At 35.5% G+C, this 25,736-nt stretch overlaps 2 protein-coding genes across 7 annotated transcripts in view; both read right to left on the bottom strand.

The window, feature by feature from the left end:
- Positions 1 to 430: 430 nt before the first annotated feature.
- LOC111444241 (stromal processing peptidase, chloroplastic-like) lies at positions 431 to 19,056 on the bottom strand. 2 transcript variants are annotated; one of them, XR_002710667.1, is made up of 24 exons: positions 18,796 to 19,056; positions 16,294 to 16,537; positions 13,973 to 14,214; positions 12,432 to 12,630; positions 11,673 to 11,720; positions 11,399 to 11,506; positions 11,073 to 11,261; positions 10,672 to 10,968; positions 9,200 to 9,301; positions 8,802 to 8,936; positions 7,541 to 7,765; positions 6,455 to 6,658; positions 6,177 to 6,347; positions 5,079 to 5,228; positions 4,646 to 4,783; positions 3,907 to 4,134; positions 3,491 to 3,643; positions 3,052 to 3,178; positions 2,728 to 2,960; positions 2,571 to 2,651; positions 1,987 to 2,088; positions 1,683 to 1,833; positions 1,328 to 1,470; positions 431 to 822 (listed from the first exon to the last, which is right to left on the bottom strand). XR_002710667.1 is itself a non-coding variant. In XM_023082266.1 (24 exons), the coding sequence occupies exons 1-23, from the start codon at positions 18,972 to 18,974 to the stop codon at positions 1,379 to 1,381; spliced, it is 3,798 nt and encodes a 1,265-aa protein (XP_022938034.1). In that variant the 5' UTR covers positions 18,975 to 19,056; the 3' UTR covers positions 431 to 824; positions 1,332 to 1,378. The 2 variants fall into 2 exon arrangements, 1 of the variants encoding a protein (XP_022938034.1); XM_023082266.1 differs by having other exon boundaries at positions 431 to 824; positions 1,332 to 1,470.
- Positions 19,057 to 21,147: 2,091 nt separating this feature from the next.
- LOC111444179 (beta-hexosaminidase 3-like) overlaps positions 21,148 to 25,736 on the bottom strand; it is a 12,174-nt gene continuing 7,585 nt past the window's right edge. The window contains exons 11-15 of one of the 5 annotated variants that reach the window (XM_023082174.1): positions 25,547 to 25,645; positions 25,414 to 25,473; positions 24,517 to 24,767; positions 23,322 to 23,496; positions 21,148 to 21,167 (exon numbers count right to left, since the gene is read on the bottom strand). In XM_023082174.1, the coding sequence (XP_022937942.1) occupies positions 23,330 to 23,496; positions 24,517 to 24,767; positions 25,414 to 25,473; positions 25,547 to 25,645 (577 nt within the window). In that variant the 3' untranslated portion in view covers positions 21,148 to 21,167; positions 23,322 to 23,329. Of the gene's footprint in view, positions 21,168 to 21,770; positions 22,056 to 22,134; positions 22,453 to 23,320; positions 23,497 to 24,516; positions 24,768 to 25,413; positions 25,474 to 25,546; positions 25,646 to 25,736 lie in introns of those variants that run through there. The other 4 variants (XM_023082173.1, XM_023082171.1, XM_023082172.1 and 1 more) reach the window with 4 other exon arrangements.

Genomic DNA, 25,736 nt, shown 5'->3' with positions numbered 1-25,736 from the left:
TTCGGGTTGGATTGGTAACACAGAACAAACTAACAACCAATCTACTTCATAAATTCAAATTCAACAAACCTTTTAAATTATCAAATGATTCTTAGGACTAAACTTGTAATTTAATTTAAGAAAATTATCTACACGAAATTTCTTATTTTGAACTCGAGTGAAGTGTTTTAGGAGACATTTATAATAGAAGAAAAGACAAGCCTTTTGTATCAGAAGGCAACTCTCACCATATAGAATTGAAAACGTTCTAGTAGACATTCGAGGTGTGATTGAGTTGAATTCGATATATGACATGATAAAACGTTCTTTTAGTCAAATTAAATAAAACACTCTGTCAATATACTTCTAAAAATTTCATTAAAAAAACGTGTTTTTCTCCAAAAGTCATCTCAAACTCGGGCTCGATCCGAGAACAAATGCACATAAAAACTGAGAAAAAGATAAATAGTGATATTATTGAGCAAAATGAGATGTAAATAGTTGTGTGTAGGTTGCAGACCACAAGAGAGGAGGGTGGCTATACTTTACAACATATAACTTGAAATATAAGCATACAAAGTAGTATTCATATATCTTGGTTGGACATGGTGTGGCTGCTAATCTGAGTGATGCATATTATGAAAAATGAATCAGCATCGTTGGTATTCAAGCAATAATAATAATGCCTGCTGGATACAAAGAAGAAAATTGTACCAATTAAGCAACTTCTACTAATCAGCTTACGGTCGTCTACCTTCCCTACTCCGAACGAGATCGGCGTAGCAGCTTCGTATTCGATAAGGTAATCAAATTATTGACTGTACTTTGGAGTGAACATCCATCCTATAATTACAAACCAAGAGGATAAGTGCCTTTGGCTAGCAAATAAAGGCAAATGAACCTCCATAAAAATAGTTAAAAAAGGGGTTAAACATTATAATTTCTCATCAAAGAACGATATGATGTCAGGCCCCACATCAGTTCGAGAGGGGAACAAAACATTTTTTATAAGGGTGTGGACACCTCTCCCTAACAGACACGTTTTAAAAAACCTTCCGAAGAAGTCCAAAAGAAAAAAAACTCAAAGATGATAATATCTGCTAGCTGGGACTTGAGCTATTATATATAACCTCAAGTTTTCTTTTTTCATTCGTTCTAACAAAAGGGTATAGTATATAGTACGTATAATTACAAATTTTTTCTTAACAAGATTCATAGTTTTTATTGAGTAACGAGAAGGAATAAGAATGATCGAGAAGACAATATGAATCACAAAATTAGTTTAACCAGCAGACTCGAGTGTAAAAGAGTCGAGATTTTCGTATAAAAAATTATAAAGGAAACGAACCTTTTTTTTGTTTAATCCCTTTGGATGATTAAATCTTTTCATCATGTGAGATCATGTTGTGGGCCTGGTCATTGTAGATAAGCCGCGTCCAGTTGGAACAACACCTTGAAAATCTTGATCTGATCCTTCCTCTTCAAAAGAAACTGCAACCACAACATGAAATAACACTTGAAGCTAAGGTTGGCACCAGCGGAGACAGCCCAGTTTAACATTAATTAACCTATTGTAGAATACAAACCTCTCTACAAACTTAAGTTGATGTTCATATGAAACTAAGGATTAATTTGTAATCTACACAGACAATGTCCTATCAATTAATCACGAAGATGAAACACTGTAATACGAAACTCCTCACCGATACTTTCTTCCCCAGCTTGAGCTCCAGCTACACCAATACACGTATACAAAGAATCGGCGTCCACTTTCAACTGATCATAAGCAATGTATACGTCATCAATGGTGGCAGCTTCATACAACGACGTAAGATCTTTGATGCATGATAGGTCCTGCCCCACAGTCAAAAGAGAAGAGACAGGTGAGACATCCAAAAATGAAGACAGTGACAACATAATGTGAGATTCTTGTATGTGATCTTTTTCTGTTTCCAAGGTAAAAGCATAGGAGCAAATATAGTTGAAGTACAAGCACATTAGTTCTACCTTCCGTGGAACAGAAGATGCTTGCAGATGAGCCAATAGGCCAAGCCAATAAGCATTGGACTTTATTTCAGCTTCATGTCTCATAAGAAGAGTACGTTTTGCCTACAGTTGCAGAAACATTATTTCAACCATTGGCTAAGAATGAAATGGTCTACAAACTCCAAGTACAGAACTGCACGAGAAAGAATTTGTACCCATATATGCTATATATATATATATTTTTTTGATAAAAGACAATTTCATTGATGACTGAAATTTACAAAAACGATGTATAATTCATGGTGTTTACAAAATACCTTCCCAATTAGCAATGAGGGAGGTATAACTATAGGAAGTAAAAATATTAGACAGTTCACACCAAGATATAGCTTGGTAAACAACATTGTCGAAAAGTTTTGTGTAGGTACGTGTTTTTTCTGTACCTGTGTGTGCTATAGTACATATGTAAAAAGAAGAGTTTTATGTAACGAGCGATAAACTATTTTTAGTTTTAAATGGAAAATCGGTTTTATGAATAATATCAAATGGGAACTAATGAAGTTTTATTAACCAGTACTAGCTGAGCTGGTCATTTAACACTTTACCCTGTCCAATTCTCTTTGGCTAATTTTGTTGCCATGTAAACCTCTCAGAACGTTTTTGCATGCATCAACAGCTTTGTACACCTGAAAAGAGTTCTATGAGTGAAGGATAAAAGAAACAAGAACTTAACAAGGATATTTATGAAAATTAAGTTCAAACCTTGGCTGGAGTTGATGTTACAGATATAACATACCATCCGAGCTTAAGCCTATCGAACAGGCTCAATTCGAAGGATACGTCATATGTCAATCCAAGAGAATCCCGGACATTTGTGAAAAGCCTGGAATTTATAATCTCAGCCAAAAGCCCCATAGTAATCCCGAAAAAGAGTGGATGACTACGAAGTTTTCTCTGCAAACCCTTCTCAATATCATTATCAGATTCGTCACTCTCTGGTGTTAAAGAAAAAGAATCCATCATAAGTTATATCAGAAAATCATGGTGTGACACGAGTCAATATATACTTTTTGGCAGAAAACTCACCGTCTGTTCTTGAAATCTGACTAACTGATTCTAACAACTCTACACCATCAACTGTAACGCCCCAACGGTTGGGCGCAGGACCTGAAATATAAGCGCATGCTCTTTCATCTGTATCCTTTAAAAATACCTGTTTAAATATGGTAATGAGTAACTTGCTATCAGAAACATAACAGAGATCATAATGATCTGAACACAATATCTTATATTGATCTCAGAAAGCATGCAACTGCAAAATAAAATGAAAAATCAACGACATCTGAACCTTTAATCTTTTTAGTGTAGATCAGAAAATATCCTTTCTAAGAAACAAATGAGTGGAATAATTTCACTTGAAAATGAATTTTGCACATAAAGTAAGAATATTACTCAATATAGGGAGAGGGGGAAAATCTTCCAAAAATAAACCGAGCAGTTTTAACAAATCAAACGTTCGTCTCACCTGCTGAAATTGTAACTCAGATGGAGATGGTCGAAACACAATGGGAACAGAGGCAGGTGCTGTCTCACAAGGTGTTTTTGCTGTGACTGTACCAAGATAATCTAGAATACAAGACTCAATTTCTTCCTCCGAAAAGTCGCCAACAACACTTACCTAAAAAACGGGAAGATTCCATGATAATATATCAGGAATTATTGTTCAAACATGTAACTTCTCAAAAAATAACAGATTGCCATTTTGTTGGTTTAAGAACGTAAAACGCTTATATTTTTGGATTATTTTTGCTTCTTTGTACTCTATAACGTTATACTTGTTTTAATTTCCCTTTATTAATATTAGGACATTCATTATCGTTCTCTAGTACGAATACTTCTTAATATCATTCTTATTTTCTATCAAAAGGAAAAAGAGCAGACCTCCATGTTATTGCCTACAAATTGATTCATCACTGCATCCTTCACGGTTTGCAATGTTAAATTCTGCAGTGATTTTGGGGAAGGCTCAACAAACCGCTCATCTCCATTCAGCATAGCTAACATGAGTTTGTGAGCAGTAGATCGTTCCAGGCTTTTAGGAATAGACCAGTAATATGACATATATAACTGCTTTGCTCTATCAAATGCATCCTCCAGCCAGACGCTATGCTGCAAATAAGTAATTGCCATGACTTCAAGTAGTAAAACGTACAAATATTAATTCAGAGAAACAATTTGAATTAAACCTTGAATGATTGTAGTGAAATATCAAGTTTTTACGGTTTCTAAGTAAAATTCAATCTAGATGAACCTTCATCCTTGTTGGTTAATTTAAAGAGAAATAGGAGACTTCCTAAAAAAAAGGTTAATTTACAGAGGACTTCTTGTCTATTATTGAAGGTTGAGATAAAAACATTTGAATAAGAATAAATAAAAAGATATTGGCAACAATTAAAAGTTGCAGAGCAGTTCGCTCTATGAACTATTTAATTCATACTAAAAAATTGTGTTCTAGCAATATTCATATTCATGCTCTAACTATTAATCAGACAGAGTTATATATATATATATTTTTTTTTCCTTCTTTATTTATTTATTTATATTATGAGAAACACAACTGTGATTTGTAGGGAAAAACAAACTAGAAAATTTGAAACCAAAACCTGCCATTTGCACATACCTCAAGAACCATGTGGAGTAGTTGGAAAGCTGCACGCATGCCATTGTCTCTCAAGGTGAAACGAAATTCCATAGCAATGAACTCTTCGGTCGACTCCAGCGAACAGTTGATTAAGTGATTAACACAAAAAAGTTCTACCTACAACATATTGAACAAACAAAGCCTTCAATAGATGATGATTATCCCGTTATGACCACATAACTCTTCATCCACAATAGATTGCTCCGACAACGTAAAATCTCATCCTCCCCACACATTGATTGTCCCGTTATGTCTATATAACTCCACAAACAGCTAGATATAATCCACTATGGGACAAGTTATATTGTTTCAATAGGAAGTTCATTGCTTCATTGAATTTTTCCTCAGTTTTAAGTGCAAAGAACCAGTTGGATGGGTGAGTGAGAGGAATGTGAGGATTCAAATACAATACCTGCTCCCTTGAAAAGCTTCCTACACGACCTCCCTCACTGAGAGTTCGAACACCGACCACAACGGCTCCTTGTAAGTCAGGGCTTTCAGCTGCTCGTCCACCACCAACAATAAGCCGCATCACACCTGACTTGTTTTCACTTTTTGAAATCTGCGTGTACAATGGTATAAATGGTTAAAGAAGTTGACAAATAACAACCACCCATGCATATATTTTTTCCAGAGCTACCCACGATTGTTTGAGAAACCATCCCTTGAATAATCGGTATTCTTTGCCCTGGGGTTTGAAAAATATGAAATTTAACTAGACATTTTAAACATCAATTTAAATTATACGTCTCACAAAGACTCACGGCAGTTATCTACAAACATGTTTTGAGCATATATAATAGTAAAAGAATTAATTAAAATTGCACTTCTAGACACCCATAAACTGGGAAGATAGAACTAAAAAGACAAGAAATTTTCCAATCTAGAATTCAAAAAATAATATAATTTTTTTGAACATGTTTGTCAAATGGACCATGGAGAAACCAAAGACTGAACTTTCACCCACACCGTGGGCATGTCTTCCTCTCTTCAATGATAATACTGTTCCTCTCCATTCGGATGCACCAAATGAAAGGCATATATGAGGTTACCTCCTTTAGAAAATTATCAAAACACTGAAGTTTTCATCCAAATAAATGACAAATATTCCTTAAAACATCAGAAGAAACACGGTATAAGAACAAATGTTGATGCCTCTCATTTGATTCGACAAAAGAACACATTTGTGATAGCAAACAAAAACCCAGGAACCTCCTTGTGACATGTCTCTTATTGAAACTTTTCTAGAACCACAGCCTGATGAATAACTTTCTTAGCAAGCTTGTAAATCCTTGGAATTGTCATCTAACCAGATAGTTAACATTGATAGCACGTGTGCGAAGGATCCAACGACGGTCCCATAATACAGCTCAGTTAAGCTGGCAATAAAATTCAGTCAAACAGATAGATGGATCTAAGAAAAATTTATGAAATATACAGAGCAATTTACATCCCACCCAGCATAAAGTGAAGTCTAAGCTCACTATGTCATTGATCCTATAAATTATACCTTATAATTCACAGGAATTCCATTTGACAGACGGCATTGGGTGATCCCTGTTTCCTTATCATGAAACTTGGTGACACTAGTCTCTGGGTTTGAAGGAATAAACGATGGCTTGTGTTGCATCCTTAACTCAGCTATCTGTGATGATGATATCAACTCTTTTGGAACCTCAAGCTGCAGAAGTATATATAATTTAATTCCAACGAGAAATGATAAAACAAGCATACAGATATCTTATACTTAAGTGTAAAAGAAAGAGAGAGGATAAGAGAACAGGATACTTCTGGCTCAGCTTCAATAGGTTCCTCCAATCCTGCCTCAATAGCAGTAATTATCTCACTTGCAGTTAACTTAAACTCTGTTTCACCCAACCCATCAATATGTGCTTTCTTCGGAACACATGCAACAATAGCTGCAGGAAGGGGTGAGGTAGGCTTTCCATAATCAGAGATGAACTCCAACACTTCAGCACCAATAGAATTCACCTAAAATAAAATTAAAAAAAAAAAATTGAAAATCAATGAATGTGTAATACAGTTTGTAAGAAACTGCTAATAATCTATAGCAAAAGCAGGTGATATAGCATGCCAATAACAGCTTCAATGCATGGAGAGAATTAGCGAAATTTTTTCTTCTTTTGATGGAAGATTAAATAAACAATGTTCTAAAAACTTTAGTCAACCCTTACCCTCCATAATTTTTAAATGCACTCCTACAGCTAATTCTCAAAGTGTCATAAATATAATTGAGCATGTACGTGTGCGCCGTTATGTGCTTTATCCATCAATATTTTTTAGTTAATAACAGTACACTTATGATGTATTCAATATTAAAAAATATATACTAAAAACAGGGTTCAGGATAAGGTAGCCACCACCTGAAAGGATAGGAGGATGAATCATAAAGTAACATCCTTTAATTGAATACTAATTGCAAAGCGTACATGTCATCGCTTTTAGCCTCTGGACAGAATCAACCTCCCTCTCTACTTTCACATCAATACAAATTCCTTCGTGCTCTAAAAGTTTTGAGAAGAAAAAATTGAAGATAATAAAAGAGGAAGAGAATTTTCCAACTACCAACTTACTCATACAGAAAGTATCATTCAGTAAACTATTTATAGAAGATGTATGTGTCAACTCAATACCCTAACTTATTTCTTAAACGATACAATTTCAAGAGAAAATACAACCATATTACGAGAAATAATCAGTGCCAACAATTGAAAAAGAGGCAGGCTTACATCAAAGACGCAAACATAATCTGCCTCTCTTATATGTCACTTTTTCTTCTCAAAGACAACTGTTCTTGTATAACAAGCAACTGCGAAATTACCTTCAGAATATAATTATAAAAAAAACGTGTACCTCTTCAAGAGTAACTGTTCCAGCAACGGCAACCAAACTTTCATGACCTTGTCTTTGGTCCATAACCGTATGCCCCAGTGCATCGCTTTCCATTATAAAATCCAAATTATCAACAGATGACACGTTATCAATCATTGCTGCTAGGTGTTCACTGTCTTTTAGAAGTGCATCCATATAGCGAGTCAGTTCACCCTTGGTGACACCAAACTCTTTAAGTCTCCGTACCTGCAGCACATGAAATACAAATTATATGTCCAGCAGTCAAAGTGCCATTGGACTTGGTGTGTGTTGCCCTGAGAAGGTAGAATAGTGGATGTTTGAAGCTCTTAATGGTTGGTTGCTAAAAGTGAAGGCTAGATTTTTTGTGGAGATGCACTGCTCAGGCATATCTTAGGGAGGTTTCGAAGGAAAGAATAGGAGAATCTTTGAAGACAAGCCGAATTCTTTTGTGGTGTTTAGAAATACTGTAAAACTTACTTCTTTATGGTGTGTTAGAAACAGGAAACTCAGCTCCTCCATAATTGGGAGGCGGTGCTTCATTGGTTTTCGAGGGAGGGGGTTCCTCGCCCCTTTGCCCTTGCACTGTTTGTTCTTCTTTTGTTCAATGAAGGTGTTTCTTATCAAAATTATTTATTTCATTAGCGTCAACCAGTATCCTTCTTTCTTCTTCCCTCTCCTTTTCAAATAACAGATGTAAATCCTTTATGCCTTGGCATTTTATTAGCCTGAATTCCCTTCTTCCCCTATCTAAATGACCCGAGCACCAGCAAGGCTACAAAGCATGATTACCAGATTCAAATGTAGGGATTAAAAAGACAATCAATGGGGTTGAACCCATGGAATTTCTTAAAAATATATTTAGGTGAAAATTGATCCAAACCATTGTTTGATTCAAAGTTTCTCTCTCTTTTGCTTTAACTTTGATCTTTTATTGAGTTAAAATAATTTATCTATTTAATGAAAAAAATATATCTTTCCAATTCAAATTCTTCCTTTTTTTCATTGTTTTAAGTAAATACTAAGCTAATTAAAAGAATCATGAAAAACTAATTAAATCGAGTCATCACCTGGATCAACAAAACAATCAACAAAAAGGATCTAGTTTATCACTTTTTCCAATTTAGGATTCAAATCGATAAAATTTAAACCATAATGTCATAGTTAACTCACGTAAACAAGTAAACGGGTGGGGAAAGATTCAGAAATTTAATTTTAAAGTTAAGTTTTTTGGAAAGATTTGGGTAAAATAAGAGATACAAACCTCTTGAACAGCAACTTTGATTGCACTTTGCCAATTCTTGGGTTCAGCTGTTACTGTTAGAGTGGTGACAGTGCACCCTTCCCTTCCAGAATCACTATGGTCCAATTCAATGGAAGTGAATGGCGGATTTGAACTCTGAAAATTTCAATAAATTAGAAAATTTTTGGAATGATAAAAGTTTTATACTAGTCAATGAGAAAAATAGTCAACAAATAACTAATACATCACTAAAACCAAATTAGGATGCCACATGAAAGAATTATTGTGTATTCAAATAAAAAATTAAATTATGATAGACGACCAATATGAAAAACGTTTGTGACAAAATCAAACAAAATGATGACATCCAAAACTAGAAATCTTGTATTCATAACAAAGACAGAATTGTTCAAACGCACCTTGTATCTTGTATTTATACGGAAATGCAATGCAGAAAGAAATATCCTCTTCATAAGAACATTTCTCAGGTCACTAAATGTCTGAACCTTATTTACTGGAACCTGCATTGAATTTCAAAAGTAGGTATTTGGTAAACATGTTATTCCCTAATCCAAAACAAAACTTCAAAAAGAGAGTGTACTTGAAGAATAAGAGGATGAGTCAACCTCAAATATAAAAAATAACTACTAATACAATTTGCATCTACTTCACCAACTAGGGAAGGATGAAGCAAGAGTTTACTATTTTTGAAGGAAGCTATTGCAGTTGAATAGCAAGTGGCTCACTCCTCTCCTCTCTCTCTCTGTGTTGTCCATGCCCCACATCTAGTCCACTCTGTGTTGTCCATGCCCCATATCTAGTCCACTCTGCTTCTCCTTTCCTTCTTATTTTGGTCTCTAGTTGCCTTAGTCGTTCATTATCGCATGGGGAGCAATTGGGTAAAATTGTGACTCATCTTGTTGAATTTTCATCTTTCGATGGAATCACTTGCAATTTATTGATGGTACGTTATTATTTTCAATGTTTAACCCGACCGCATTAAGGAAACCATTTGAGGTTACTGAGACCTTTGAGCACAATTTAGGTTAATTTTTGGCAAGAGTGAGATTTTGAGGTATACATCAGCGATTCTGAAGTGGCTTGTTTGATAGTGAACTTCGGTTGTAGGTAAACATATTCTTATTCAAGATAATCTCTCTAAGTATGCCTACTTATTACCTTTTATTGTTTAAATTACCGACTAAGTTTGCCAAAATACAAGATAAAATTACCAGAGATTTCTTTTGGGAAGGTTCTAGGGCAGATAGGGGTGTCCACAACATCAATTTGGAGAAAACTCAACATTATTTCACACCTAGTATTGGTGTAAACATACGCACCCTCTTAGATATTTTAGTTAATCTTCTTTGATCTCTAATTGATGAGTTTTTTTTTAAACTCACCTCTTGGTGTAAGGTGCCAATAAAAAGCACACCAGTACGCCTTCCCAAAAAGTCTTAAAGCCTACTCTCTTCTCCTTGTAAAGTCCAATTGGTTAGGGCTGCAACAGAATTTAGCCACAAGGTCTTTGCTTTGCTTTTTGAAACGATGACTCAAGAGAATGTGTGAGGTATTCAACCATTAGCTTGTAAAATTTCTTAAACTGGTGAATTTTCTCAAAGTTCGTAAATATTTAATTTTCTTGAGAGTTTCACTGTGTACTCATTTCTTCATTAATGAACATATCTATTTCCTTCTAAAAAAAAATTATTTATCTTGAGAGTTCGTTAGAATGTCCTTTTCATAGACATCATGTTTACATCTCCAAAAGGGTTAATTCTTCGTGTGTGCAAATGCTTATATGTTAGTGATTAAAAAAGCTTTCAAAAAAAGAATCATGCGAGATAAATTCAGGAGAGAAAAATTTAAATATAGATTTAACACCACATACCTTGCAAAACATATAAATTGAGAAATTTTGAAGCAACTCATGCTGAAATATCTGTGGAGGATTTGCATTTACATTGCTCCCAGGAAGTGACCAATTGTGCTTCACAGGAGGACGAATTGCATGCCTTTCTTTCTTAATGATCTTGGATTGATCTACTGAATTTGATCTCTCGTTTGATAAACTTCCACCTAATCCTACTGAGATCTTGGGAACAAGAAAGCTAGCCATTGCACCAAATGCACTGGGATTAGGAGTAGAAACAGCTTCCTTTTCTAGGCCAGTGTCGTCAAAGACAGCCTGGAAGAGATAATCGGTAAACTTGTGAACTGAATCCTTAAATGAATTCAATAGTCTCTATTCTCAATGTATATATATTTGAACCAAAAAAGAGTTGTTCAAACCTCAATTTGGTTTACTGTCTTTGAGATGTTATCAATATCTCCAACAATGTATAAGGTTGCATTTGCAGGGAAGTACCATCGTTCATGGAACTTCCTTATTTTATCGGCATCCCACTTCTTAATCTGTTCCTCCAATCCAATTGGGAATCTTCTGCTCAGCTTGTTTTCAGAATGCAGATGTTGTAACAGCTGTACAGAGAGAAATGTTTCCAAATAAAAAAAAAATTAAAAAAAAAAAAACTGATTAGCAAATATATAAACTATATTGGAACATCACCAATCTGAAATAATTTTTCATGAACAAATGCAACTGCAATGCATCTCACCTGACAATCAACACGGTATTCTATTGTATTCATCATCTGTAGTTCAGAAAGAATCGCACGCCTCTCTTTCTCAACTCGTGAAGCAAGGAACTTTGGGTGGAAAGCTATCTATTTAGGCAAGCACAAACGAAGGATGCATATAAACTATGTAAGCACATATACTGAAACCAGACAATTCATTTGCTATAAAAACAAAAACAATACATCAAGTAGAAAACTAATATCAGAACCGAAAGCCACACTAGTGGGCACTTTGATCATTTATCATTCATACCTCATTTAAGGCATCGAGAACAGATGGAAGCAGATCTCCCTCAGAATCCTACAGCCAAAGAAAATGTGGTCAATCTTCAAACAAATTGCAAGTAACAAACCTAGACATGCAAGTGATGCAAAGAGCAACGGAAGTATGGTGCTGTATTCATGCCCCATCTAGTATACGGGGAACTCTAAACGGTCCACCATGATACTTATGATTGTTCACCATGGGCACATTAATAGATTAAGTTCAAAATTCTATTCTGCCAAAAGCATCTCCTAAGAATATAAGAAAAATACTTAGAGAAACTAGCATGAGTGGATTATAATTTTGAACATGTCTCAGTAATGATTCCTAAGCACTGGAAAAATTAACTTAAACATCAAGCGAATTTCTCAGTGCATTGACTAGATAATATAAAGTTGCTAAAATATTTGAGCAGCTGCATTTTTTAAAAAAATTATAAAATAAATAAATAAACATTCATGCATCTATGTCATGCTGAGAACAAAAGATAGGTGAAATGAAGAAAATAAAGAAACTGAATTACACAAACGCAATGTATGTTAACTATAGAAAGTCAGGACTCATACATAAGTGGCAAATTAACGTCTAACTTAATATCAGCAGCAAGAAAGAAATAATGCTGGAAACAAAACCTATTCTCTAAGAGATAAAATGTTTAACCACGTCCTCATAGAAAATTGAAAGACAAAAGATCAAGATATGATATCAGTGCATGCGAATAAAAATAGAAGAACCAACAAGAACAACCTTCGTGATAGTTGGTGAATGGATATGAAACACAGTATGGTGGAAATCAGTGTAGGCATTAGATCGTGCGCCTGTACCCAAAAGTTTTTCACGTTTCTTACTTCCAAGGAAGGCTACATGCTCAATCATGTGTGCAATTCCTTGCTCGTCATCTTCTTCATCGATTGACCCCACATGGACTTCCATGTGTGCTTCAAACCTAAATTCAAAAAGTTGTCAGGGGTGAGTTCTTCTGGTCTCCATCAATAAAGGTTCATTTGTTTAATGAGAATTGCAGAAGAACGGTCCAATTTTTTTTTAAACAGAGTGAGAAAGGGGGAGAGAGAATACTTGGGGAGGATAAGTAGGAAGAAAAAAAAGGACCCACAAAACCTAACTAACAAGATAAACATTAAAATTTATCCCCGTCCTTAGACTAAGGTCCCATAGCTTGAATTACCAAAATTGATGAGTAATTAGAAGAAGAGTTTGACAAAGATTTAACATTTTACAATCTGCCTACCATGCAGAACACAAAATCCATCTTATCCTTCATGAAATATTGAAAATAGATTTCATATTTATTTTATATGACACTAGAAAATTTTCAACAAACATATGGAAATTGTGCTTTATCTTCTCAACCAAACATTCCCGCAAAACGTATCTCACTGGATTAGTCAACATACATCTCCATTCCTTTTTGGATTTTGGGCATCAAAAGTTAAAACAGTCCATCTTTGCAACAACTAGAAAAGTTGAATCACCGAGAACACCTCATCATTTGGCAACCTAACATTCCTAAGAAGGTGAAGGTTTTCTTGTGGATCTTTATGTTTGGAAGGCTTAATACATGGTATAGAATTCAAAAAGTCTTCCAATCCACCTCGCTCTCTCTGAATTGGTGTGTTTTGTGTAAGAATAGCAATGAATCCTTGATGCATCTCTTCTTTTTCTCCCCCTTTTCGACTAGTTATTTGGAGACTTTGCTTAGTTTGTTCAAGCTGGATTGGTGTTTTCCCTCCAGTGCTTTGGATGGCTTTCTTCATCTTCTGGTTGGTACTCCTAAGGGTCAAACCAACATAATTTGGGCCAACGGTGTGGTAGCTCTTCTATGGAGGATGTTGTTTGAAAGGAATAGAAGGGTATTTTGAGATAAGAGTTTTTGACAGGAAAGCTCTTTGTGAACTTGCGAAATATTTGCTTTTACAATTACATACCAGCTGAGATGCATTTTTGTATTCATTTGGTGTGTGGGGATAGCTCATCTCCCCCCATGTTTTCTAAATCCTCCTTGATAATGAAATCATATTTCTTATCCAAAAAAAAAGAAAAAAAGAAAAAAAAGAAGAAAAGAAAAGAAAAGTGTTCATCTAAGCTGGTTTTTCCTGTCAAGTGGTTACGATATTGGCTCTGAAAATAATTTATATGCTTAAAGCTTATATTCATGAATATTACTACATCCCTACAAATGTCAAACTGAACTGTTCTAAGAAATCCACTACTCAATTGAAATGCATTTGCTAGTTAAATTATTTCTCCAGTAACCACATGCTCAATACCTGTTAGGGGGAACTTTATTCGGTAAAATAAGATATTTCAATCCATTTTTCAACTGCCCTCTATGCAACTTTGGATGGGACGGGAGTTCAGAACTAAGGAATGCCTCTAGCTCTGCTCTTCCAAACTCAGGATATGAAGCATCCAAATCTTGTTTCTCCAGAATACCATCAGGCCAGTCTGTAGTTGCTGCATGAGGCTCATCTGGACCTACAGTTCCACAAACTATACGGGCATGCTTCACCTGGATGTTGCATAAAAGTACAGAGACGAGAAATATAAGAATATATGGACTATCAAGTAAATAGAAAATAATAATAACCGGAAATTTTGTTATATTTTAATATAGGTTAAATATAAACAAATACCTAGTATTTTCATTTTTTAATTTCTTCCCTAAGGTTCTAAAAGTTTCAATTGCACTGGTTGTTCCATTTTCCCAATGGAGTATGATGCCTTGTAATATAGGGTTATAGTAACCAAATATGGTCTCCATCCAAATGGGTGATTTGTGGGGCTAAAGCACTTTCAAGAATCTTGGAGGGTTTTTCGCCCAATTTCCCTTCCTTTATTCATAGTGAATTTCATACCAGAGTTTAAGATTATTGAAATACTGCCTAGGTAAAGAGGTGGCATGGAGAAAAAACGAGATACTTTTTCCACAAAGGAAATATGTGTTTGAATTGTTATCAAAGGTGGAAAAGTTGGGGTCTAAGTCATGTAGTACTCCAATGATGCCTACTTTGCAACTCACAAAAGATCAATAATTACTTAAATATCCTACGAGATAGAAGAGAAGTGTCACAACCCGATTTTCGAGGCTTCGAAACTCGGACCGTGACTAAAAGGACGAAAGCAAAAACAAACAAAAATAAAAGAAAAGTAAAGTAGAATAAAAGACAATAATCTCATTTAATTAAAACAGAAGAAATAGAAGTTTAATGTTTCAAATAATTATAAATGGTATCAGAGCCAGACACCGAGCAATGTGCCAGCGAGGAGGCTGTTCACCGAAGGGGGGTAGACACAAGGTAGTGTGCTAGTAAGGACGCTGGCCCCGAATGGGGGTGGATTTGGTGAGGGTCCCACATCGATTGGAGAAAGGAACGATTGCCAACGAGGACGTTGGGCCCTGAAGGGGGAGGATTGTGAGATCCCACATCGGTTGGGGAGGAGAACAAAACACCCTTTATAAGGGTGTGGAAACCTCTCCCTAACAGACGCGTTTTAAAAACCTTGAAAGGAAAGCCCAAAGAGAACAATATTTGCTAGTGGTGGACTTGGGCTGTTACAAGAGGACTCAATCAACATAGCTTATCTAGAGAGTATCATGAGTCAAGACACACCTTCCGCAGATAATTGGCCAGAGTAGAATGATTTTGTGTCATTTGAAAGTTTCTCCTACTTCCTAGACATGAAATCTTATATAAAAATCATGATCATACTAAAATTGAATTTTCGTTAGATGTCGACTTAAAAAGGATCTAAGGTAGAAAGAAGACCAACATCTAATCTAGCCTATGAACCATAAAAAAAGATAAAGTACAGAACCTAGCATCCAAAGAGGAATATATTCTCATTGGGGGTAATTTAGTTTAGTGGAAGAGTAGGAAACAAAATGTGATCTCATGCTCAAGTATTGAATTATAACATAGAGCAGTTGCATTAGTCCCTGTGTAAAACAATATGCATATATATATTAACTCCTAACTGAGTGAGCTTTGGCATCATATGTAGCTTTGGTACCACATGCACATTAGTGCATCTCATTGTTTGAAAATAGTTTTCAACCAGCAATAGACATACCTCAACTAGAACCTGCCAAACGCTAAAGATTAGTACATCGTGTTGTATGTAAACAGCTTCACTTTTTTTTCTTTTTCTTTTTTTTTTTTCTTTTTTTTTTTCCTTGTTGTAATTTAACATTTTTTTAAAAGAGAATTTTGGATTGCCTTGTCCACCAACATATATGGCTCTAGTGGATGAACAATAGTATTGAGTTTTTCTCTCAAATCTCTTGTAGACTAAGTTACCTAGAGTGCTCTACATAAGCTCCTAAGATTGCAAAGGAGTATTTCCACTCTTTCCCCTTTCTATAGTCTCTAAAATGATTTGTTTATAATATATATATTTACATTAAGGAGATCATGAGACTTGTACGATTAAATGAAAGATAACAAAGACAGATTTATAGAAGAATTTCATACAAAATATATTAAGCAGATGGACCCCACAACGCAAAAAAAAAAATAATAAAATAAAACAAAAAAACAAAAAAGGAATAAGCTTAATGATCAAACAGAGAGAAACGATGGGAACTTACAACTTTAACATCACGTTCATTCTTGGATAACTGAAACACAGACTTGTCAAAAATGAATCTAGGAGTAGGAGTGAATCTTTTAATACCGGGACCTCTACGTTTTTGGTTAAGAAAGCAAGAGATGCAATTAGTAGTCTCCGAAGTTCCACTCCCACGTTCCCCAATCTTATAAGCATGTGGCCTTCGAGCATTATCCTTGTTTCTTCTAAACTTGTATCTACCAGTACCATCGTCATGAGAGTACCTTCCAAACCAAGAGGAAATAATTAACAAAGCTATTCGTTGATATAAATATAAGCACTCAACAAAACCATACCTCGATCAAGGAAAGGGAAAATGGAGGAGGAACAAAAGAATAGTAAGACTAATTTATACTACCTTTGTTAAAGGTAGGAAAGGAAAGTAAGAAACAAGTAAAAAAAAAACTTTCATCCAAGAGAATATTAGAAAAAAAAAAAAAAAAATACAATGTGTTTGTTAATTGAACACGACTCTCCACAATGGTATGATATTGTCCACTTTGAGCATAAGCTCTCATGGCTTTGATTTGGGCTTCCCCAAAAGGTCTCATACCAATGGAGATAGTATTCGTTGATTATAAACCCATGAAGATTTCCTAAATTAGCCAATGTGGGACTTTCATCCAACACCTCCCCTCGAACAAAGTACGCCTCCCCTTAATTGAGGCTCGACTCCTTTTCGACTCCTTTTCTTTTGGAGTCAAAGTACGCCTCTCTCATGGCTTTGCTTTGGGCTTCCTCAAAAGGTCTCATACCAATGGAGATAGTATTCGTTGATTATAAACCCATGAAGATTTCCTAAATTAGCCAATGTGGGACTTTCATCCAACCGTTTTTTCTATTAAAAGAGAACACTTTTGAAAAGTTGCATTACAATATAAAAAAAAATAAACAAAATAGATTTTAGATATAGCCAAACAATGACTAAAACAGCATCAAAAGCAAATGTTTTAACAATTTATGAGAATACCTTATTCTTTTGAATTAGAGCCATTTTTTGTTGGTTTGTCGGGTTCGATTTAGCTCCTTTTTGGGTTGTTTTATAGACCCCTTTTGTAGGTTATTTTATATTCTTTCATTTTTCTTGATGAAAACTCAGTTTCTTGATAAAAACAAAATTTTTAAAATATATATATATTACAAGAAAGCTTTCCAACTATAAGTATCTACATTAATTTATTTTCTTATGCAATGAATAAAGCCTTCATCCAAGTCTCTAATTTAACCGTGATTCATTTCATACCAACACACTATTGATAGATTTCTTACTTTAAACGATTCTCCAAACCAAGGGATTTTACCACATTTCTCATCATCCCATACTTTAACCTCATTGGAAACTCACCCACCGTTTCCCAACCTTCAACTCTACAAAATTTTCCAGCTCCTACTCGGGACATGCAAACCATTGAAGATGGTCCTCGGGGTGAAGAGCTTGAACCAGATAACAATCCCCAAGCTTCTGTTCTTCAACAACCAAAGTATTTAGCTATTGGAAAATTGCCTTCGGTCAACACAGCCCCTAATACCTGCGATAGCTCTTAACTCATGGGGACAGAAGGAAGAGGAAAGAGTTTGAAGAAATTTTATTGATAATAAAGACCCCCTACAAATTATGCACTAGATCCATCCGGCCCAGAATCCAATGAACCGATGGTTAACCGCCACAGTGAAGCAATACTTTATCAGGTTGGAAGAGAATTAAGTCACCAAAATCTCCCTCTCTCCTTGCCTGCACCCTAACTCGTTGATGATAGTGGATCAAAGCATTCAAGATTTCTGGTAAATAGATCATGACTGGCTGGTTACTACAATGCTAGAGAAACTTAAATAGTACGGAGGCAGAGGAGCTATCCCTTTAAGCCTGCTGGGGGAATTCAACACTTCAAGTGGCTTACAGAAATCACTTTCAATTGGCCTAAATCAAGAGAAAGCCATAACTACATAACTCATTGAACAAAGTGCAACAAGAGGAAGAAAGAGAATCCAAGTATTAGCTCATCCAAATTAGAGAAGGAATCCTGAAATGTTCATTTAAGTCCTAATGCTCATTCAAATTAGAGCAGGAATCCTGAAAAGTTCGAACCATAATCTCCAAAAAAGGAAAACCCATAACAACATTTATGATTTCTCCGAAGAACTTCAGCTTCGCCTTCAAAAAAATTAACGCAAAAAACATCCCACCTAGTACCAAACGAATTGAAAAGGACCTCCCATCACTTAGCCGCAAAGTCACAATACAACTTCTATATATTTATTCATTTTTACATGAACAGAATTCCAAAAACTAGATTCCTCCATAGGCGAAACAAGAACCAAACTAGATATTGAAGGAAGAGAGCAATTAGAGTACAGCTCAAATGAAAGGGGATTATAGAAATAAAAAGTAAAAAAAAAAACACCCAAGTCATGTCCAGATGAATAATTTACAGAAAACCATGAAAACAAACAACACAATTCTTGTCGGGAAACTAAAATTCACCTCCTCAAAGGGACAACGAAACGAGACTCGACATCGAATCGAGCGAGATTAGAGCAAATAGAGCGGGAAGGGAGCTGCACCGAGTTCGCCCGCCTATTGGGAGTACCTGGGTCTCTTAGACTCAACAACGGCCGCCGTTGCGTCAAATTAGAAACAGTAGAAGAGGTTGCAACGGCCATGGCAGGCAAAAACCCAAGAGTAATGGAAGAAACAGAGCTCGCAGAGAGCAGATAAAAACACAGCAACACGAGAAACAGCAATGAAAATCAGACGACGAGAAGCGTATGGGGATAGAGTTTCCGGTTCAGTTGAACCGTTTTCTCTTCTCGAACCGGAAAATGGAGAAAAGCGATTGGTTGCAAATCTCTCAATTTTATTTATTTAATTTTTTTTTTAGATTTTGTCTTTCTTTATGAACCACAATTTTGGATTGGAGGAAGTTTTTTTTTTTTTCATAATTATTATTTTTTTTTTCTTTTTAAATTAAATTTTCTATTTTATAAATTTTATTTGGGAGAGAATTCCACACGAAGGAAAATTTTACAAATATCACAATCCACCCTTTCAAGGCCGAGCGTCCTCACTCGGACTCATTCCTTCCTCCAATCAATGTGGGACCGCCCCAAATCCACCCCTTTTAGGGCTCAACATCTTTATTGGCACACCGCCTCATGTCTACACCCTTTGGGGAAGGGCAAGAAGGTTGGCACATCGTCCACACGGTTTGTTCTCCTCCCAATCAATGTGAGACATCACAATCCACCCCCTTCAGACCCCAGCGTCCTCGCTGGCACTCTTTCCTTCCTCCAATCGATGTGGGACCGCTTCATGTCTACCCCCTTTGGAGAAGGGCGAGAAGGCTGGCACATCGTCCAGTGTCTGGCTCTGTTACCATTTGTAACGACCCAGATTCACCGCTAGCAGATATTGTTCTCTTTGAGCTTTCCTTTTCGAGCTTCCCCTCAAGACTTTAAAACGCATCTGGTCTGTTAGGGAAGGTTTTCACACCTTTATAAATGGTGGTTTGTTCTTCTCACCAACCAATGTGGGACATCACATCACAACTTTGCAAACATAAAATTGACTGTTCAAATGTACCACTTAGACAAGAGTTGATTCTTCATATTTAAAATTGATATTATTCAACTTATATATTATTACAATCATTTATAATTATTTTTTAAATCACTGGATTATTACAATATTATTGCAACTAATATTTTTAATATTATACATCATACATGTACATTTTAATCCTTTATTTAAAAAAAAAATTAATGATAATTTCAGAGTTTATTTTAAATTTAAAAAAGCAAGAACATAATTATGTTTGTTTTTTAAATAAAAAATAAAGAACAAAACATAGTTATGTTTTTCTTTATTTAAAAACAAGAAACAAACAAGTCTTGGAATAATAGATTTAAAAACTCTTAATTTTATATTGAATTAGTCAACTTAAAAAAATGTTTAATCTGTTTATTAAATCTTTTATATATTCAATATTTTTTTTTTAAATTAAAATAAAATTTCAATTTGGTATATATTAGATATGTAAATTAAAAATTAAAAAAAAGTATATTTTAAAATTTCTACATTATTTGTGTGTTATTTATTAAACTATGCAAAGTAAACTATTTATTTTCTCCTACAATTGGAATTATCATCTACTATTTTATAAAAAGAATAAAGGTTATATTTAAAAAAATGCCCTCAAAATTTATAATTTATTCTTAAAATACCTATAATTTTTCAAAAATTTGAATGACATCCTTAAATTTTTTATAAATATAATATATATATATATATTTATATCCTCGTCGTTGATACTTTATTTATAATAATACCTAACCGTTTCATTAATATCTTTCAAACTAAAAAATAATAATAAAAAAAAACATCTTAAACTAAAAAAAACAAAACTACAAAAACAATAAAAAATAAAAAGTTATAATTATTTCAAAAATACTTTTAAACTTTAAAAAATTACATTAAAATCTTAACCTAAAAAAATGTCGTTACCATTTCAGAATTTTGGGAGATAAATTATTTATAGATAGAATTGTGTTTTGTTTGTTAAGTTCTCAAATTTTCAAATATCTCTTTAAGGATAGTTTATAGAGACTGTTGATCCACATATTTGAACACAACTCTACTTGGGAAACACTCACACTTTTTATTAAGACTAATCGAGAAAATATTACAAGACAACTACTCCACTCTGTACTTTGTACTTGTTGGGATAATAATCTAAATAGGGTAGATGCAATCAATGAGCTCGAATAATTATTGGGTTTGACTCTATTGGGCTAGTGATGATATTTTAACATATTCGACACGAGAATTTCTCGAATAAACACGATTCCTAACGATACCTACAAAATAACAAATCAACACATCAATATGATGCTTGCAAAATGCACTCTAATGCCTAATTAGGCTAAGGTTTGTATTATTAGCATATCAAGAATTGAGTTTCCCACGTAGCTAGCATGTAAGTTTTTCTCTTTTGTTGATCGACTTAAGACCTTCACCTTAAAAAATCCTCGTAAAGCAACAGGTGCCCATTATACTGTTACTTTGAGGGCATAAAGACTCTTACGAAGCCGATGTTAAAATATCATTGTTGATTTACTCTGAGAAATTTAAGAATAGATTGACTAGCATCAGATATAAATACCCCTTCACCCTACTTAGTTTATCATCTTAAGAAATCTATAGCAATACAAAGTAGTAGTGTCTACTTTTGTAAATCTCTTCTCGATTGGTCTTAACAAAGTGTGCGAGTGTTTCCTATAGAGAGTTGTGTTCAACGGCCGACTTCTTAGTCCTTATGGTCCTCTTCCCCTTAAACCTTCTCTTGGTTTGTAGGTTGAAGTTTTTTTCATGAAAGATAAGGCACTAATGTTTCTCTTAAAAGGAAAAAGAGGGATCAACCATACCCTTTTCTAGACCGTCTCCTAAAACACCTACTTAACCCGCATGTGCTTTCGGAGCCCTCCATTCATTCAATGACTTGCTTGTGATTGCAGCCATTCCCCGAAAAGGGAGAGAGGAGGGACTCGTCTACTCCTGTTTATGGGACGAACCAAACCACCAGAAAGAGAAACCCTTTCAGAGAAAGTTTTTGTCACTGTTAAAATCGAGAGAGAAGTCTCTAAAACCGCTATGGTCTGGACTTTCACTCACGTCGTCCGTCCTGGAGACTCTATTACGCTGAGAACTTGATTACACTTCCTAATAACTCCACCTCTTCTCATTACCTACACACAAAGCCATTTTCCACATGTCGACTAAGGAAGGAAAGGACGAGGAGTTACTAAGTGGTTCGACAAATATGCGTACATTCACTGTAAGGAGCTGCTAGAGCTTTTTATTGACCAGAGAATGGATCACAATTATACATCATCATGAGGTAAATGGAAGGCGGAGTACAGATATATTACATTGTACTCTTATAACACAAAATGGGTAGTCTATTTGAGTCTATTCTTAAATGTTTTTGTGATACACTAATTCAATTAAGGGATGATTTATTTTGGTTGTGGTAAGCCAATTCACTTCTTGGATGGTGTTTGGTTGTGTCACTCTCCTCAAAGATGCTTGCTTGCTGCCATTTCTATCAATCCACAAAGTTCTCATGATCTCATGATAGGCTACCTTCAAAATGAAAGAGAAAGAAAGGGTTTATCTCCCTATTCAACTGCCCATATAAGAGTATTCAACTTCATCCTACTTTCTCTTTATTTTCTTTGTTTATAGATAATAATTTTGTAAACAAGAAAGATTAAAATGGTTAAGGTAAATTAAAGTATGAACATAATAACAATATTTTGGAAAACTGCTCAACCAACTTATTCTAAAGAATGAAACAGAGATAAGAATCGAGTGTTAGGAATCACGACTCTCCACAATGGGCACAAGCTCTCATGGTTTTGCTTTGGGCTTCCTCAAAAGGCCCCATACCAATGGACATGTATTCCTTACTTGACTCCCTCCCAACAATCCTCAACAATCTTCCCCTCGAACAAAGTACACTATAGAGCCTCCCCGGAAGCCTATGGAGCCCCTTCTTTGGAGTCCTCGAACATAGTATACCCTTTGTTCTATACTTGAGTCACTTTTAACTACACCTTCCAGACTCACAAGTTCTTTGTTTGATATTTGAGGATTTTATTGACATGGCTAAGTTAAGGGCATGACTCTGATACCATGTTAAGAATCACGACTCTCCACACTTGGTATGATATTGTCCACTTTGAGCATAAGCTCTCATGGCTTTGCTTTGGACTTCCCCAAAAGGCCTCATACCAATGGAGATGTATTCCTTACTTGTATACTTATGATCATTCTCTAAATTAGCCAACGTGGGACTCCCTTCTAACAATCCTCAACAACAAGAGCCTACAAAACTACGCTCCATAATACATGAACATCACATTCCCAACCATGAAGCTCTTCCTGAGTTCATGGTGAAACGAAGTATTTTAATCAAATGAGAGGACAGTAAGAGTATGAAGGAGATTAACCTGGATAGTTATTGCACAAAGCAAGAGCCTGGACCCCAAGGAGCAGATCTGCCAAGTCCTGATACCGGAGCAGCCTTGATCCCTCTCTGGTTCAACAAACACCTGAAGTGCGCCAACCTTGCAAAAACTTGATTGGTGTCTTTAGCCAGATTGTCATATGGTGTCCAAAGGCGCTCTGTCAGGACATGATCACCGAAGAAGATTGAAACCAGTCAATTAATGTAGAACAATTATGAGCGAAATCTAAGAAAAGGGGGCAATGGAGAAGGGCTAGTACTGTTTTTCTTCAGCTAATTACAAAGCATGACATTGCCTGAGCTTTTATAGATCGCATAATTGAGTACCACAAGCAAGGTTTTGCATAGGGTTTAAGGGAATGGGAACTATCATGCACCATGAGCTTTTATGAATTGGATAATGCAAATATTAAAAAATGATTTCATAATGCAAAGTCGTAGATATCAATGTTTTTTATACGAGTATAATAAACTAGGTGAGATAGTTTTCTAATAAAAAGAGAGAAAGTGTAACGACCCAAGCCCCACTGCTAGCAGATATTGTCCTCTTTGGGTTTTCCCTTATGGGCTTCCCCTCAAGGCTTTAACTCCACACCCTTTTATAAAGAGTGTTTCGTTCTCCTCCCCAACCGATGTGGGACTCTCACAATCCACCCCTCTTCAGGGCCCAGTGTCCTCGCAGGCACTCGTTCCTTTCTCCAATTTATGTGGGACCCCTGCCAAATCCACCCCCTTCGGGGCCCAGCGTCCTTACTGGTACACCGCCTCGTTTCTACCCCACTTCGGGGAATAGCCTCCTCACTGGCACATCATCTGGTATCTAGCTCTGATTCCACTTGTAATAGCCCAAGCCCACCGCTAGCAAATATTGTCCTCTCTGGGCTTTCTCTTTCGAGTTTCCCCTCAAGATTTTTAAAATGCGTCTGTTGGGGAGAGGTTTCCACATCCTTATAAAGGATGTTTCGTTCTCCTCCCCAACCGATGTGGGATCTCACATAAATTTACTAAAACTATCCCTTGTTTATATTTTCTTTTCAAGAGTAGCTTCGTTAGTTAAACCTCGAAGTTAAACATCTGGAAAGTTATCACTGACTACTGAGATCTCAAAATTTCAGTTGATCAAGAACATGTTTCTCAATTTACCATGCAAAAATATTAACAAAACAACAATAACGTACCAGCAGCGGCTGCAGCACGAGGCCAAATAGTTTGCTCAATATTTGAGGCATCGACACTTTCGCCCCACATGCATACCTCCCCACCAATGACTAATTTTTGTTGTTTTGGATCTGTGATATTTTTAAGCGGCTCATTTAAATAGAACTTCTCCCAACTTGGGTCTATGTGGTCCAAGTACCAACTATCTTGGTTGCTAACAATGCATCTTAAACCAGCAGCAACAACCTTAGGAGCAACACCCATTCCTAACCTGAAAATGAAATAAACGAACATCAGGAAAAGTAAAAATATGGGATGCCTTAATTATCCATTTCAAGCGATTAACTCTTTCGTTTTTTTTTTTTCTCTTTTTTGAAGGCTTCTATATTCATATTAGCTAATTTGTATTGGGAAGAGTATAATTCTGGCTTGGCCATGTTCAAGGGGAAAGAATCTTGAAGGTGAACATAGAAAATCACTATGATTTATGGCAGCATCATCCTTTAGTTCCAGCGTAAACTCTTTCCACCCCTTATCTTCGGGGTAAAACAGATGTGTTTCATATCATATAAAATTTAGGAGAACTAATTTTATACGCAATACTTGAAGACATTTACTCAGTTAACTTACCCTTCTCCAGAACAATTCATCTCCCAATCATCACCAACGGAAGTAGCTAAGATAAAGTAATCATCACTAATAGATGTTTTGCACAATTATGTAGGTTGAAGCTTGAAAAAAGTTGATTGCTTTCATTTATGACACATTCCTTAAAAGGTAGTGGTTCCTCAAGAATAAAGGAAAATTAAACTGAAGAATGTCAATAGTAGTTCAAGAAACTTTTAAGCATGGACATGGACTGATACTCTATCACGGGATAAGTTATAAAAGCTGAAATAAGAGTAGGTATGACATACCAGTTATGCACAACAGTCTTTCGACTCAATTCACTGCCAAAATTGTTAAAAGTCTCTTCCCTGAAAATTTTCCATTGAGTAGATAAGATCAGAAAACTGCCTTAGAGGATTAGACTAGAGCAGAACCACATACCAATTTACGAGTTCATATCCGTGAGACAAAGCTATATTTTGTGCTCGCAAGACGAAGTACTTGTAAGCATCGGATTCATTCATACCCGTTTTTTCTAACCTGTTCATTAAAAAAGTCAAAACATGTGTTATCTCAAACCTGCATTTGGGAGGATAGGGATTGTTTCCCAAAAAAAAAAAAAAAAAAAAAA

This window comes from Cucurbita moschata, unplaced genomic scaffold, assembly GCF_002738365.1.
Source record: "Cucurbita moschata cultivar Rifu unplaced genomic scaffold, Cmos_1.0 Cmo_Scf00006, whole genome shotgun sequence".
In the NCBI taxonomy this organism is placed as follows: Eukaryota; Viridiplantae; Streptophyta; class Magnoliopsida; order Cucurbitales; family Cucurbitaceae; genus Cucurbita; species Cucurbita moschata.
Note: the sequence above shows the minus strand (reverse complement) of the source record. Positions and strands in the feature narration are given on the sequence as shown.